Source organism: Capra hircus, chromosome 26 (assembly GCF_001704415.2).
Source record: "Capra hircus breed San Clemente chromosome 26, ASM170441v1, whole genome shotgun sequence".
Classification (NCBI taxonomy): Eukaryota; Metazoa; Chordata; class Mammalia; order Artiodactyla; family Bovidae; genus Capra; species Capra hircus.
In genome coordinates, this window is record NC_030833.1 from 31,904,179 (window position 1) to 31,921,964 (window position 17,786).

The window sequence follows — 17,786 nt, forward strand, 5'->3', positions numbered from 1 at the left end:
CCACTGAGCCACCAGGGAGGGAACTAAAATATACAGAGTATCGGTGAATGCAGCTAGAGTAGCAGTTTGTGTGTGTGTGTGTGTGTGTGTGTGTGTGTGTGTGTGTGTGTGTGTGTACACACACGCACATACAGTTATGAGTGCTGGGTGTCTAGAAATAAGCAACATCATCATACAGAGGAGAGCTGAACCTCTGTTTTCCTGCTTGTGTGATACACATGCAAGTTAAGACGTGTGATTTCATTGACAATATTGATGCTGAAATAAATCTCCCTCAAACTATGGCTGGCCTTCAGATGAAAACTCGGGTTTTCACCAGAGGCCTAGTGGAGGATACTGGATGTAAGTCAAAAGGCTGCCACCCACTGATATGCAGCTTCCATTAACTGACCTCCCTTCCAATATTCTAGATTCCATGTCCTCTCTGGTCATTAGTAATCACCTTAATCACTGTTTCACCCTGAACTCAGTTTGCCTAGATATAGAAGAATAAGAATCATCTCTTCCCCTCCTCAACTGTCCTTGCATGATATTAGAATTCAGCCCATTGTTGACAGTTACCTAGTCAATTCAAACTAGAGTTCTTACCTCGAGTTCTCTGGGTTAATCTTTTTATTTTCATAACAGGGACCATTTTCTCTCAAAGAACAACCTTTCTATTATACACTGTTGATCAAACAGATTGGTGTAATGGAGCTTTGTAGTAATGAATACACATGTACTAGGAAATATAACAACATTGTTTTCTTATAAATAAACCCCCAAATCTCAGTGGCTTAACAATTAGACGTTTGTTTCTCACTAATGTCACATTCAGTGCTGAGGCACCTGGTGGATGGCCTTTTATGTGATTTTTCAGGACCCTGATTTTGTCCATCATGTGACTTCTCCTTGGAGACTCTTCTATTCACCTGGCAATGGAGGAAAGGGTGCATAAGGAAGGACATGGCTTTTTAATTTCTGCTCAGAAGTGATACACATCTCCAGCTACTTTAGCCTACGGTGACACATCACTTCTGCTCACAATGCTTTGACCTGCTAGTCTGATGGACACCCCTTTTGTGATCTAGGTAGAGATATAATAGGTTCTGGCTAGGCTGCTGCTTCTTGTACACAGCTCTGCACTGTGGAAGGGGAGCACGAAATTTGGGTGGTCAATAAATTATCTCCACCCTCTCCGGAGGAACAAACCCAGGTAAATGTGGGGCTCACCTCAGGTGCCATGCCTTTCTCAAGGATCACAGCTTGAGTTGGCTACTGTCTGATCAAAGAGTTGTTATGTATTTTGTGTTCAACTTTGAGTTGTCTGTGACTAGAGGGTAATTCTAATCTATTCCATGCTGGCTGGAACAGGAAATACTACTTAACTTGGTTTTAACCCAGCATTTCTTAAACTTCCTTTTGACAATAGAGCCCCTTTTCTTCATATAACTATTACTGATAAAAAAAAATACTTTGAAAAACACTTGCAAGAAAAAGAGTAAAGTTATACCATCTCCATTCCTTTACTTATCTCCCCAGGTTTTTGCTTTTGTTATTGTTTTGCTTGTGCTTTTATTTGTTGTAATTGTTTCATTTCCTTTAGCTCAGTATTGTTTAGGTGTTCAGGATAGTTGAAATAGGTAAGACTAAAGGAAGTTGAAAAGCAGCAACTTGATTACAGATAGATGAAGTAAGCACAGTAGTCTTCATAGCCCTCACACTTGGCAGAGCAGAGTAGAGAGGGAAGTTTTTGGTATCTGTTGCCTAGCACCTACTTGGTCTCTGGTTTCCTAGTTACTATGTTTCTTTTCTTCTTCTCTTGCATTGGATCTTCATTGCTCTGCTGGGGCTTTCTCTAGTTATGGGCCAGTGGGGGCCACTTTTGATTGTGGTGCATGGGCTTCTCATTTAGGTGGCTTCTCTTGTTGCAGAGCACGTGCTCTGGGGCACAAAGGCTTCAATAGTTGGGGCACACAAGATTAGTTGTTCCAAGGCATGCGGAATCTTCCTGGACCAGTGATCAAACTCATGTCCCCTTCACTGGCAGGCAGATTCTTATCCGCTGTACCACCAGAGAAGTCCCTACTACATCTCTGAGACACAGGTTATAATCTGCGAAACAGTGAGTGTTCAGGAGGTTAAATGAGACACCATATGTAAAATAGCTAGCAAAAAAAAAAAGGAATACATATATGGCTCCTCCCTTCCTCATTCTCCTTTCTATGTTTTCCTAGTTAGTAATGCGCTAATTATAGTCAGGTTAGTTGTGCTATTCAGCTACAATGGCACTTATGTGAAAAGAGGTCAGGGAAAGATTGTGGTAACTGTATAAGCTCCCAGTTTACAAACACTGAATGAAAATAAATACTGCACATAGATGGTTAGATTCTAGTAACTTAGATCCTGCCAATCCTATTATTAATGACTCACAGTTAAACTGACCAGGAAGCTAATGACTTAAGCTTCAAGCCCTTCCCTTGCACTGATTCCTAGGAATGCCGGGAGTTGCTCAGAACTGTAGGATGTTCTAGGTGGTGAGGGGGAAGCATTGCTGTGTAAACATTTCTGGTAAATTGCGTAAAGATGGCTCAGAAAAAGAGGGATTTGAAAGAAGTTTCTGGGAGTTTGTTGTGATTTATTTTGTCATTCTAAACAAATGTTTGCTTTTGTACCTAATTTTGTGTTTTGCACTTCTGATTCCCTTTTCTTAAAGAGGGTCCCACAAACTGTTTACATTTCAGACTCAAAACACACAGATACACCCCTGCTCACACTTTTGGTGCCATCACATGCTACTACTCTGAAAATTCCCAGAGTCGCCCCCCTCAGAGCACTCTGCAGATGGCTTTCCTTTCCCTCTCCTTCCCTGCTCCCCTGGAGCTCTCCTTAGGCTGCTAGGATCAAGGGCCAGCTGTTTGAGTCCCTGCCAAGACAATGTGTCTCTCCACATGCATTGTGTTCACTGGGGAGAATGATTAGGGCTTGAAGCTCAGGACCCAAAGTGTGCAAGGAATTAGGAGAGAGAAAAGTTCAAGAAAATTAGGCCCTTGTGACTGTACTCAAGACTCAGGCCCACTCTTTTGGTGAATTGTGGGTTAGATTATACAGATACCCATGCTTTCATTAAATATATCTTTTGAGTACCCATTATGTGCCTGAGGGATTGCCTGCCACCTTGACTGGTACTTGTATAATTTTTCAATGATAACATTTTACCAAACTCTGAAATTCCTGTACCACAACCCTTCAGGCAGTTGGGTGACTCCTTTATAGATAATAGAAGAGCTGGTTGAAGAAAGCCAAAAGACACCTACATTTCATAGGACCTTTTTTCCCTAACAGCATTTATTTCATCCAAGCTCTACTTTTCAAAGTAGTTCTGAACACAAGATAATAATGTTGACACACAGCAAAGAAGATCAAGAATAGTGCAGCCTCAGAAAGCAAACCAAAGGTAAATATGAGAATGTGCTCTGTAGGAACCCAGAGGGAGGCCCTTGGAGGAGGGGAAGATAACAATTTATAAAGCTTTGGAGAGTCTAGCATCAGCCTCTCCAGTGTTTGACTTCAAGGTGTCAGAATAGCTTTTATAGGTCAATAGGGTTGTTCTAGTGATTATCCAAACTTCTCTCCCATCCAGTGGGGAAGGCCCCAGTTTTATGGCATTACCTGCCAAGGCAGGAGCCAGGGTGTTAGAACTCTGAGTAGACAGCCCCTCCTCCCTGAAAGCAGCAGGCAGCAGAATAGGTCCGGAAATTCCTGAGCTTTGGAAAGCCAGCACTAATGCAATTACCTGAAATAAAAGAAGAGGTCAGATAATAAGGGGCAAAGGTTTTTCCTTTTAAAGTAAAGAGCCAGGTAAACAAAACCAGCTGCCCCTGGAGCCAACAAGCTCTCCTCATTAAATGTTTTAAGAGGCTAATGGGCATAAGTGGCTAATTGGAGTACAATCCTGAAGACTAAATCTAGAGGCCTAGAAAGGGGGAAGGGGACTCAGGGTTAAGCAAAGAATAAAGGAGATGATACCTGCTCCTGGCAGAGGATCCCTATCTGGCCAGAATGGAATGGAAATAAGAATAAGATGATTCATCTGGAGTCTCTAATATTTGTTTGAATCTCTGTGATACTGGCTTCTTGAGAATCAGCTGGGACAATTTTATATGCTAGTGGAATAGGATCTGGAGTAAGTTTTTAAAATAACTAATTATGGGAAATTTTATGTATATTTACTATGAAAAGTCTGAAAGGGTACAAGTCAAAATGTTAACAATGAGTTTCTCTAGGTGTTGGACTTACCAGTGATTTTTCATTTTCATCTTTTAATTTTATGTGCATTTCCTATTTTGTCTATAATGAGCACTTGTTTCTTTTATAATAAACAGATAAAGGGCAGACTTTTAAATAAGATGAAAAGCATTAAACTAAAAATAAAATCTAGAACAAAAGAGAGCAAGAGAGTTGGTGAATGAATTGGTAAGTAGTTCCAATTACTTTATATACTCTGTCATCTTTGCTACCTTCCCAGGTATGTGCTTGGCATGAGCTGCCGATCTGGAGGCCAGCAGAGGAAGGGGTGATGGTCACTGGTACTGAGCCAGACAGGCTCTTTGTCCATGTCCACACCATTGTCCACAGAATGGTTTCAAGCCCATTGTGTTTGTAGTAATAGTTCACCTAAAGGGTATTTCTGCACAGCCTCTCCTTGCTTCAGCTTTTAGTTGAATAGCTCAGCCATTTGTGGTGTGATCCTAAGAGATGCTGAGATTTCAAGAGAGCTTAGAGGAGGGCTATGATTTAGAGGAGGACCTAAAATTATCCATCTAAGCAGTTCTAGAACCAACCATCCTGCCAGGTTTGTGTGGAAGATGCCAAAGCGCATCTTACTGGCAGATTCCCTTCCTCTGTCTTTCCCTTCCTTTCCTCTCTGATTTTGTTTGGTCCTCTGGTGCCTTTGTAGCTGTCACTAAGCTAGTTAACTCTTGAGAAGAAACCTTGGCAGCTCAGAATCGTCTTTACCCTTCCAGTGGGGAGGACAGAGGAAAGCACAGAGAGTTGCCCCCATCACTGGACAGTCAGCTGGAATCCAGTCCCACTTCCACTTACCCAGTCTTGGTTAGAAATCACCATCTTTTCCATTTTTAACAATTTATTCTTTCCAAGTGGTTATCATAGACTCTTATGTCCAAATCTAACTGATATATTGAGCCCTTTATCATAGGCAGCCACTATCAGAGAGCCAAATCTCTGGAATAGGCAACATTTTTCAAATAACTACAAACTGCTAACACTGAATGTTTTCTAAGAAGCTTCACATGTATAAAGTGCAGCAAGCTAGTTGTCCCAGGGTACCCAAGAAAAAGGCTCAGGTATTCATCAACTCATACCTATGGTTCAATTGTCTCCTCTCTTAAAACAGAATACTAAATTCTGTAGGACCAGAGTTCTTATTGGCAAATAGATGGGGAAACAGTGGCTGACTTTATTTTTCTGGGCTCCAAAATCACTGCAGATGGTGATTGCAGCCATGGAAATTAAAAGACGCTTACTCCTTGGAAGGAAAGTTATGATGAACCTAGACAGCATATTCAAAAGCAGAGGCATTACTTTGTCAAAAAAGGTCCGTCTAGTCAAGGCTACTGTTTTTCCAGTAGTCACGTATGGATGTGAAAGCTGGACTATAAAAAATGCTGAGCACCTAAGAATTGATGCTTTTGAACTATGGTGTTGGAGAAGACTCTTGAGAGTCCCTTGGACTGCATGGAGATCCAACCAGTCCATCCTAAAGGAGATCAGTCCTGGGTGTTCATTGGAAGGACTGATGCTGAAGCTGAAACTCCAATTCTTTGGCTACCTGATGAGAAGAGCTGACTCACTTGAAAAGACCCTGATGCTGGGAAAGATTAAAGGCAGGAGGAGAAGGGGACGACAGAGGATGAGATGGTTGGATGGCATCACCGACTCAATGGGCATGAGTTTGAGTAAACTCTGGGAGTTGGTGATAGACAGGGAGGCCTGGCATGCTGCAGTTCTTGGGGTTGCAAAGAGTTGGACACAGGTCAGCGACTGAATTGAATTGAAAGTTCTTATTTCCATAGTACAATATAAATGTGGATTTATGTTTGCAAATGAGAGTTGGTGAAACTTCATGGTAATATGGGATTCCTTTGGCATCCAGATGTGAATCTGACTCAGACTGCTCTTATTAAAAAGACACTGTGATGGTCAGGCTGGGGAAGGGACTCTTACTCAGGCCAAAGACAGAGGCAATGTTCAGGGCTACAACTGAGAAGCTTTTAGAGGGTCTCCCATCTCTGTTAACTTCTCTGATTCTCTGAGAGAGCTCATCTATGGCCATGACTTCATTCATTATTTACAAACTGAAGACAAGAAAACAGCGAAGTCAGCATTTTCTATCTCAACTTTTCTCTATGCTGACTTCACATACCTCCAAGGAACTGTTTTCTCTCGATATTCTCTGTGTCTTTGATATCTCAGGCAGAATAATTTCTCTCCTTTGACAAACCTAAAACCTAGTCTGACTAGCTGACATGTCCTTGGCACCAATGTCCTCTAAGACATTCTCTCTCATAAGCTCACGATCGTCACTGACTCCCTTCCCATCTCTCCTACACTCCACAGCTTCATTTTATTAGTTCTTTCTTCACAGGCTCTCACTTTTACTTTTTCTGTGACCTCCCTTACTTAGACTCAGATTCCTTCTTGCCTGCACTGTTGAGATAAGATAACCTTGTCACACTGGTTTCCTGCCTAGAATTCTCTAGGCTCTCGTCTAATTCATGGCCCTCAGGATAGCCTGAGACCAACTGAGAATGATTGGATCCAGCTTGTTAGGTTAAGAGTGGGGCCAAGAATAGGCTCTAAAAAGCTTAAGCTAAAGTTTTTACTGGAATTCCTCCCCAACATGTCACATGAAGGAGGAGCTGGACTTTTCCTAGGTCCAAGAAAACAGCTGTTGAGTGAACAGTAAGAGGAAGCCAATTTTAGACCCATGGTAGAAGAACCTTTCCTGGGTTCGAGCTGTGCTACTGTGGATCCGTACTAGAAGGGTATGAGAGTCAATTCCCTGTCCCAGATAATCACTCTCAGGGATGTTGTCACTGGCTTACCTACTTTAGACCACATGACCACTAAGATCTTTTCAGACTCCAGACTTTTGCAGCATAATCATAGCCCTCCCCATTTCATTCTCTCTCTCTCTTTCTTTCTCTCTTCCTGCCCACGTAGTGGAAAACCAGAGTTTGTTTTTGCTCCTCCATAATACCCTCATTCCAGATCCTACAGTGGATGAACAATGTCTTTCTCCAGATAGGTGTTTCCCTGCTCACCCCATCCCATGGCTTTTTAGTTTGGGTTGCTACCACCTTGGATATTTAAGTAACCTGGAGGACAGGTTTGGTTATTGAATACCTTCCGTGTGCCGTGTTCTGTCTCAGCATTCCCCCTGATTTTTATTCACAGGGTACAGTAACCCTATGAAAATATATGTTTGGGTTCTTTTTAAACCAATTTTAAAGAAGGGGAAGCCTAGTATCATAGAGGTAGTATATGGCAACGCTGAGCTTAAACCAAGGCTTGAAGTTTTGTGTGCTTGAGAAAAGTGACCAGAGGAAGCAGGGGAAGAGTGAGGCCCCTCAAGCCTGGGTCATGGACTGTGTGGGGTAGGATGCGTGTTCACAGGGAACCCTACACATTGAAAGAGTACATCTGGCACTTTTATCTCAAGGAGCATTAAACTATATGTGCTGCCAGCAAAACTTATATTTCTGATGTTTAAAATAGTTACTGGGAGCTAACAAAGAAAAAAGAGGCAACTATAATGTATTTGATCACAACATAAAAGAACACTAATTACAGTACATTTTTAACATACACAAAGTCATCATGTAATATAATACGAATATTTATGTCCTTCATTATGTGTTATATTAACATTGCACGAATTATTTTATTTAAACACTGCAGTGTTTTCATATGCCTAGCTTTCAGGTAGTAAGCTGTCTAATCACAACTTAAAAACAACTGGAGGTGCTGACAGTGGAATACTAATAGAGTTGTGAGGTGATGGGTGTGGACATTGCCAGCTCTGTGTGTGACACATAGTAAATGTTTATTGGATCTGAGTCTAGCATCTAGTACCAGGAATGAGGTGAAAGGTCCTGTCATTGGTTTGTTTTATTCCCTAATATAAGTAACCACCCAAATTTTCAAAAGCATGTACCCTTTGCCACAACAATCTCACTTTTAGAATTCTATACACATGTAATTTAGTCAGTCTCCTGTTGTTTATGACTCCATCTTTGCGAGCTGAAAATTTAGAGAAATCAGAAAGAGCTAAAAGTTGTTGAACGCTTACTGTATGCCAGATACTTTAGGTTTATCTGCTTAATCTTCAAATAATCCTGGGAGGCAAATAGGTTACCTTCTTTTATGAATAAGAAAACTGAGGCCCGTAAAGGCCAGGCATGCTGTCCAAGATCATATAGATAGTAAATATCTGATATGGAATTTGAATTCAGATATCTCTGGCTCCAACACTTGGACTCTTTCCACTATACCAATGATTTAAACATTAGAGTCTGTGGAAATGTGTGACGTGGTGAGGGAGGCCAAGGGGAAGGCTGAATGGGAGGCACTCAGCTACCACCCACACTGCAACCAGAGCACCTGGTTCAAAGTGTGATTACAAGGAATTTTAACCATTCCACTACATCATGTATTAGAATGGCAATTTAACATTACAAAGGATTTTCACATGGTTCTATAACATGTACTGAGAGGTTGGTGACTAACTAAAAATGGCATAGTCTATCATTATTCATCAACCAAGGAGACCTAAGTAGATTGGAAAAGGCACCCAGGAGTCATAAGTTTTGACTTAAATTAAATTGATTTAATTTGAAATTTTGCAAAGATGAGTATTGGGAGGTTTACAATAATGAAGGTCACTTAACCTTGGGCTTAGTCTTCAGAGTAAGAATTCTCAGAGAGTCCACACAAGGCCGGATGGACTTGTTTTGGTTGAATGTTAACAGTGTAGCGTCAGCACAACTTGATGTTTCACTTAAGCCATCTAACAGAACCAGGGACACTGCCACACTGAGGAGTGCCAGATGTTGCTATTTTAGGATAGGGCACCTGGACTTTAGTCTGTCTTTCTTGTTTGTTTATTCATATCCATTCATTTATTGTAGAGGTAGAAGGAGGTTGACTACAAGGTATTTTGCCAGGGAAGTGAACTGGAGATGAAATTTTTGTGACTCACTCACTGCACTAAATCTGATTTTTTGTGGTTGGTGTTCTCTTATTTAAAGATGTGGAAACCTTTCAAAATGTTTGAGTAGTCTTGCAAACCTCTCACATACCTATATTATTTTAAAGTGGGAGTAAGGATGGTATGGAAGGGATGTTAAATTACTTTCCCTATGCGGGCAACAAAGTAAGCTTTTCCCCATTATCCAATTCGTGTTATGGATTCCTATCATTTCCTATAGAGCAATAAATGCAGTTTCAATGGACAAAGGCTGAAAAAAAATCACAGTATTAGCCCAAAAATGGAGGTAAAAATAAAGAGGATAAGATGTTTATTTTTGTTTGAAAAGTATGCAGGATCCAAACTTTTTTGAATGGAAAAGCTCAAGTGAACCCTGGGCTGCTGTTTCTCAGGCACCAGAGACCTCTGGCTAGAGCAATATATTTGTAATCTCCTGCTTGAGATTTTACCTGATTCTTATTTTATTTTTATTCCAGTTGCTACATTGATGGCCGGGTGGTCAAGGTGATGGACTTCCTGAAAACTCGCCTGTTAGACACACTCTCTGACCAGATTAGGAAAATTCAGAAAGTGAGTAAAAATCTCTGGGGACGAAGAGGAGAGAGTTTGGGAGTAAGGCAAGGACAGGTCACCGGGTTCCAGCTGGATGGTAGCACTATGGATAGTACAGTCTAGAACTGCATGGCCACGAGCCACCTCGCACAGTTGATGATTGTTATTTATTGTTTTTCGATTGAGAAGGGTTTGAATGTGCCATATCCAGGTTTAAAAGCTCCTATATTTAATAACAAATACTTTGTAATAGTTTGCTTCTAAATTGTGAGTTTCTTAAGGGAAGGATAGGTTTACTTTCTTTTTGCAAGAGTTTATTTTGGATTAGTTTAAGGAGAGGCTGATTACATTCATTTAATGGAACTGTGGTCTAGGGTATTGGCAATTTTGAGCCACATGTACAGTACTCCTAGGCATCTTAGAATCGGCCAAGTAACATCTTACTTTTGTAGACATAGATTAAATTAAGCAATCACATGTAGATCATATTAGCAAGAAACCTGTGGTCAGTAGTTCTCAAACTTGAGTAAAATGAAAATCACTAGAGGCTGCTTGTAAAATTTCCACTCTCACTTCTGATGTTTTGACTTAGTGTGTCTGGAATGGATCCCAGACATCTCTGCCTTTTAATAGTCATCTGTCAAGTAATTCTACCCAATGCAGATCACATTTTGCAATACGCTAGATTAGTTAAGTCTGAATTGTGAGGGTCTTATGTCTACAATTTCCATCTGCCTCTACAAAATAGTATCTCATCTTTCTTTAGTTTCCTAGTCAGGTACTTTTCCAAGGAAAAGTGAAGGTGAAAGTCGCTCAGTTATGTCAGACTCTTTGCAACCTCAAGGACTATACAGTCCATGGAATTCTCCAGGCAAAAATACTGGAGTGGGTAGCCTTTCCGTTCTCCAGGGAATCTTCCTAACCTAAAGATCGAAACCAGGTCTCCTGCATTGCAGGTGGATTCTTTACCAGCTGAGCCACAAGGGAAGCCCTTTCCAGGGAATAAAGACCTTTTAAACATTCAGCTTCCTCTTGGGCAGATTAAATACATCTTTGCAAAAAAAAAAAAAAAAACAGGTAGGCCCCCACTAGTATGGGGTGAATGGGGGAAGTTCCCTGATAGTCCAGTGGTTAGGAATCCATGCTTTCAGTACCAAGGGTTTGGATTCAATCCCTGGTCCAAGAACTAAGATCCTGCAAGCCATGGCATGGCCAATATATATATATATATATATATATATATATATATGGGATGGATGAATAAATGAATGGGTAAATAAACAAATGGCTCATTATAAAATTAGTTGTGTAACAAAATACTATTTGGAGCAATCATAGAAAAGCACTTAATGTCATACTCAGATTATAAATAACCCTTTGAGTCTTTAGAAGCTGTGAGGCCTCAGGACTTCTGAATTTCTACATCCCAGTCTGATCCCTCTGGGGATCAGGTGTGTTGACCAGCACTCTTATCTGTCACTGTCTCCTAGTAGGAAACGTCTAGGAGAACTAAATGATTTGAAATTTCTGTCCATCTCTGCTTGACATTCACTTAGTTTTTAATATTTAACTACTATTTACTGAGCTTTTAGCAAGTAGCAGGCATAGTGCCAGCTGCTGAGGATACAAAATCGAATGAGACATGGTCTTTGCCCTTGATGAACTGTACAGTTTCAAGGTTTAATACTTTGAGCAAGCTGAAAAACATATTACCTAATGGAGTAGAATGGCAACCTATTAAAGTCTAGAGTTTTCTAACAACATTATGCTAATCCAGTATTAGGTATTAGTCTCTAAAAACAGAGGAGAAAATTTATTTCATTTATTCACTTGTTCATTCTTTCATTCAATGGATATTTACTGTTTACTGTGTTCCAGGTACTATTCTAAGTTTTTGTATTACAATAGTGTTCAACATAACAAGCTGCTATATTTTTAGTTTTTCCAGCTTTGGGTCTAGCAACCTGATCAAAGGATTATCACTGGAAGTAAAATGATTCAGGGGTGTCATGGCACTGTGAGAGAAGGTTCTAACTGTGTTCATGTAATTCTTTAAGTAGAACTAGGTCAAAACCAAGACAAATGAGTCAGGAGTTAGATTCTCCTCTTTCTCCCCACTACTTACTACTCTCCACCACTGAATATTGCTTCACCATCACAGAATGTTCAGAGACTGAAATAAGAGGCTAAACTCACTTCCTGATTTGTCCAGGCAAGGCTGAAGAAACTTAAGGAAAAGGTCTCAAACTCTGGGCACAGTTGAAATTCAGATCTTTAAAAACATGTCTGATGGATACAGAAAAGGAGAGGCAAGTGTGATTGCAGAAAGGAGCAGTGGAACCTCGAAGAGAAATGGCCTATATATACAGAAGGCACCTGGCATGGGGTAGATGGAATTAGCAGTAGGGCCTGGAGCCACCTTTTGGCTCTGGCAAATACAAAATGCTCAGCAGTCCCCTCAGGCTTATGTTTCTGTTCTGGTTGTGTCTTGCTATGCAATAAATTATCCCCAAACTTAGTGACTTAAAACGATCATTTATTATGACCATGAATTCTATGGGTCAGGAATTCCCATAGGATAGCTTTTCTTTGCTCCATTAGTTTCAGCTGGAAAACGTGAAGGCTAGGCTAATTCAAAGGCCAGTGACTGGAATCATCAGAAGGCTTATTCACTCTGAAAGTTGATGTCAGTTGTCAACTATCACCTTTGTGGGGCCGATAACCAGAATACCTCTCCGTGTAGCCTTGGACTTCCTCTCAAGGTTTTAAAGTCAGATGCCCAAGAGAGTGAATCAGGTGGAAGCTCTATTAACTTTTCTGCTGCTGCTGCTGCTAAGTCGCATCAGTCGTGTCCGACTCTGTGCGACCCCATAGACGGAAGCCCACCAGGCTCCCCCGTCCCTGGGATTCTCCAGGCGAGAACACTGGAGTGGGTTGCCATTTCCTTCTCCAGTGCATAAAAGTGAAAAGGGAAAGTGAAGTCACTCAGTCGTGTCCGACTCTTCGCGACCCCATGGACTGTAGCCTACGAGGCTCCTCTGTCCATGGGATTTCCCAGGCAAGAGTACTGGAGTGGGATGCCATTGCCTTCTCCGATTAACTTTTCTACCTATCCTCAAAAGTCACAGGGCATTGCTTCAACCATAGTCAATTCATTAAGACAGTCACCAAGACCCTTAGGGATTTAAGAGAAGAGGGAAATAAACCTTGATAAGGGATATGACGAGGTTCTGGAAGGGCATATAAGACCAGAAACATTTTTTCAGTTACTTTGGGAAAATACTGTCTGCCAAAGTTTCATCCTCCTTGTTTTATTTAGTAGCCCATTCAGTTCTCTCTCTGACTGGTTTTCTTTTCGCAAATCTCTTTTATAAAGCTCTTGACAGAGATTGTCTTAAATGAGTATCTGCTAGGCTTGCTGCTAGACCACAGATTCATTGAGGTTTGATTCATAGGATAGACCTTCTACTGGCTACAGTAACCTGGACCCAGTTGTTAGGGCCTTGAGAAGGGGAGTCTTTCACCACAGCAAAGGATTTACTAGATACTGGCCTGATTTGGGGAGATGAAGGCTAGAAGACCAGAGAAGAGTCATCAAGATTTGTCAGTTGAAAAGTTACTTTTGCTGTTCCTGAAATCCCCTGTGGGTGGAATGGGAGTTTTGGAAATGTGATACTAGGGTACAGTCTGGGGCAGAGTGATCAAAGTTCTTTGTTGTGAGCACCACCCCCCCCGCCCCGCCCCAATCAGCTTGGAGACTGACCAAGTAAACATTTTATCAGGTATATACATGGAACTCTCATCCAAAAGCTGGAAATGGAATCTCTGTTTCTTTTTTATTTTGAGAAGTTCAGAGACATCTTAATGATCTCTCCTTAGGTACTAGCAGTGGAAAAAGGGTAGATTTCCTACCCAAACAAATTCATGCAAGGTTGGTTTATATAAAACAGTGGTGAGGCTGTTTGAAGAAGAGACAGGAGACAGGATTTGAAGTCTAGTGGCTTGGGTTGTATGACCCTCAGCCATTCACTTAACCTTTCTGATTTTGTTTCTTCACTTGTAAAATGAGGTTGCTAAGAACACAGCTCTCTCTATCTGTATCTGTGTGTTCTGCATCTGCGGATTCAATCAAACACTGGTTGAAAATATTCCAGAAAAAATATTTTAGGTTACAAAAAGCAAAACTTGAATTTGCTAGGTTCTGGCAACAATTTACCTAGCATTTTCATTGTATTAGGTATTATAAGTAATCTAGAGATGATTTAAAGTACAATACATGGAAGAATGTGCATAGGTTATAATACAAACACTACACCATTTTGTATATGGGACTTAAGCAACTGCAGATTTTGATATCCACAACAGTTCCTGGAACTAGTACTTGATAGCGACCATTGTACTATTCTCTTTCCCTCTTAAGGAGATTAGGAAGATCACATGAGACCCTGATTTGTTCATTGCTAGTGAATGATAGTTCTTATTGCCATAATTATTGTTGTTTCAGTTATTATGGTTGTTTTTTAATAGCAATTCATTTTACTGGAGAAGCTTCATGTTACCTTTAGTCTCAACTTGTTCTTTGCTTTCTTCCTCTTTCCTCTTTCTTTGAACCCTGGAGAATATGATAGGTGATATTTTTGGCACCTGAAAGACAGTGACTCAATTGCTAAAAACAGCTGTGGTTTCCAAATTTGGACTGCCACTTAAGAATGTTTCGTTTTCTGAGCAGTGGGTGAATTCTGGTTATATGAAAACCTACATGATGCATTTGAAAATCAAACAGAGACAGTGTTTGGACAACCCATTCGTTTGGGTGATTCACTCACTCGCTCCTTTTGATTAGAATGAGAATAATTGTCTGTACTTTGAGAGATGAGTCAAGGGAAAGAGTTGGGAATCTCACAATGCAGCCAATAGTCCGAAGGGAAAGTGAGAGATGTTTAGGATACAGTGCAGATGGTATAGTGCGGATAGCTGGGCAGACTCCAAAACAATAACGTAAGAACCAAGGTGAACCATTTTGGCTCAAGTCACTTTGACTCTATGATTTGTGTCTTCATTTCCTAGAGGAATCAGAGGAGGAAATAACACTTTTTGATATTATTTTCAGCATTTCAATAAGCACGGGAAGGAGTTGGTAAAATCCCAGTCATAAGGGAAGTATTTTCAAAAATACTGTCCTTGTGATTGCATTTTGAATACTAAATAAACTGAACAATTGGCTTCCCTAATATTTGAAAATTTCCTTCCCTCCTCTCTTTCTTCTTTCTTCCCTTCCTTCCTTCATTTATAAACTATTTATAACATTCTTGTGTATTCCATACTCCTGAGGATAGAACAATGAGCAAGAAGGATATGGTGGTTATACTCACAGACTTTATAGTCTAGTGGGAAAATAGTTAATGAAACAAACAATGATAGTAAGATTCAGTGACTCATATAACAGTGGAATTTAGGGTGCTACAGGAGCCCATGGTGGGATATATCTACTGTAGTTTGTGGAGGAAGGGAAATTTCAGATATTAGGGAAGCCAATATTTTTTGTTAATATCATCATTATTTATGTTTGCTTATAATAATAAAGAGTAATTCTTTTGAAATCTTAATAGGTGCAGTAACATTATAGCACTTTTCCCAATATATCTTAGTGGCAGGATCATGGACGTAGGTAAGGCAGAGAAGTATTTAATCCTTTGGAAGTAATGAACAGATTAAAAAAGAAACTTTTTTCTCAATCAACCTTTGGTTTACCTACTAGTCATAGCAAAGTATATCAAAGGGGAGGAGAGTAGAAGAATAACAGTTACTCTTAAAGGTCACAGAATAACTAGATGCACAATTAAAGGAAAATGAAGACAATGACAATGTTAACCTTCTCTAATGAAGAAAACCGAAAATGAAAACACACTAGTTGGTTAAGAACAGTAGTTTTACCACTGGAAAAATCAGTGTTTGATTGATTGATATATTGATTGATTCATTCAATAATCTATATATATTTGCTCAGTTCAGTTCAGTTCAATTGCTCAGTCGTGTCCAACTCCTTGTGACCTCATGGACTGCAGCAAGCCAGGCCTCCCTGTCCATCACCAACTCCCGGAGTTTACTCAGACTCATGCCCATTGAGTCGGTGATGCCATCCAGCCATCTCAACCTCTGCTGTCTCCTTCTCCTCTCACCTTCAGTCTTTCCCAGCATCAGGGTCTTTTCAAATGAGTCAGTTCTTCACATCAGGTGGCCAAAGAATTGGAGTTTCAGCTTCACATCAGTCCTTCCAATGAATATTCAGGACTGATTTCCTTTAGGATGGACCGGTTGGATCTCCTTGCAGGGGACTCTCGAGAGTCTTTTCCAGCACCACAGTTCAAAAGCATCAAGTCGTTGGTGCTCAGCTTTCTTTATAGTCCAACTCTCACATCCATACATGACTACTGGAAAAACCATAGCCTTGACTAGACGGACTTTTGTTGGCAAAGTAATGCCTCTGCTTTTTAATATGCTGTCTAGGTTTGTCATAACTTTCCTTCCAAGGAGTAAGCATCTTTTAATTTGCTCAGTCATGACCATTTCCATCTCCAGGGCATCTTCTTGACTCAGGGATCCAACCTGAGTCTCCCGCATTGCAAGCAGATTCTTTACTGTCTGAGCCACCAGAAAAGCCCATGTGGGATGCTTGTTTTAATGTGCCAGTGCCTACCGCAGTGCCTACCACAGTGCCTATCACTTAGCAGGCTCTAAGTCAATATTAGAGGGAGACAGTTAGGGAGGGGAAGGTGAATGAACAGAGTAAAATAGTGCTAGAAGTGTGGAAGAAGCAAAGTAAATCTTTGTCTCATCGCATTCGGATGTGCTATCTCTGCCATTCAAATCCAAAAGAATCTAATTCACTACTAATTTTGTAGCATAGTGTTGAAAAGATAGAAATTGATGTAGGCAACCATAAGTGGACTATGAGGCTTCCCAGGTGGCGCCAGTGGTAAAGAACCTTCCTGCCAATGCAGGAAATGCAAGATTCCCTGGAGGAGGGCATGGCAACCCACTCCAGTATTCTTGCTCAGAGAATCCCACGGACAGAGGAACCTGGTGGGCTACAGTCTGTAGGGTCACAAAGAGTTGGACATGACTGAAGTAACTTAACACACACAGCATACAAATGGGCTATGCCTATAGTAGGCATAGTAGGAGAATTTCCTCTGGGTATGTCTTTAAGGCTGAAAGAAAGGTCTCTTTGTGGCTCTGAGTAACATTTTAGTCAGTTTGCTAATGCCAGATACTTTACTTTAGAAAAATAATTTTTGATTCTACTTTAGCGGGAGAAGCGACTTCACTTTCCCTTTTCACTTTCATGCATTGGAGGAGGAAATGGCAGCACTCCAGTGTTCTTGCCTGGAGAATCCCAGGGACGGGGGAGCCTGGTGGGCTGCTGTCTATGGGGTCGCACAGAGTCGGACACGACTGAAGCGACTTAGCAGCAGCAGCAGAATATAAATAACCCGAGGAGAGGTAAACTACACTGATTTAAAGTCACACTAAGGCCTTAATATAAAATAGATGATCCTTTTCCAAAACCAAGGTTATTTCCTCTGTAATAATTTTATTTTACTAAAATATTTTATTGAAATATAGTTGAATTACCATGTTGTGTTCATTACTGCTGTACAGCAAAGTGACTCAGTTATACATATACACATTCTTTTTCATATTCTTTTCCATTATGGTTTATCACAGGATATTGAATAGTTCCTTGTGCTAAACAGTAGGACCTTGTTGTTAATGCATTCTGTGAACAGCGGTGTGCATCTGCTAATCCCAAACCCCCAATGAATCCATCTCCCAGCCTCCACCCCTTCGCAGACACCAGTCTATTCTCTCTGTCTGTGCTTTAGCTTCTGGTTTACAGGTAGGCTCATCTATGTCATGATTTAGATTCCACATATACGTGACATCACATGGTATTTGT

General features: G+C 40.7%; 1 protein-coding gene across 1 annotated transcript in view; it reads left to right on the plus strand.

The window, feature by feature from the left end:
* Nucleotides 1–17,786, plus strand: part of HPSE2 (heparanase 2 (inactive)) — a 697,385-nt gene that overhangs the window by 519,636 nt on the left and 159,963 nt on the right. The window contains exon 7 of the mRNA XM_005698313.2: nucleotides 9,751–9,844. Coding sequence (XP_005698370.2) covers nucleotides 9,751–9,844 — 94 coding nt within the window. The remainder of the gene's footprint in view (nucleotides 1–9,750; nucleotides 9,845–17,786) is intronic.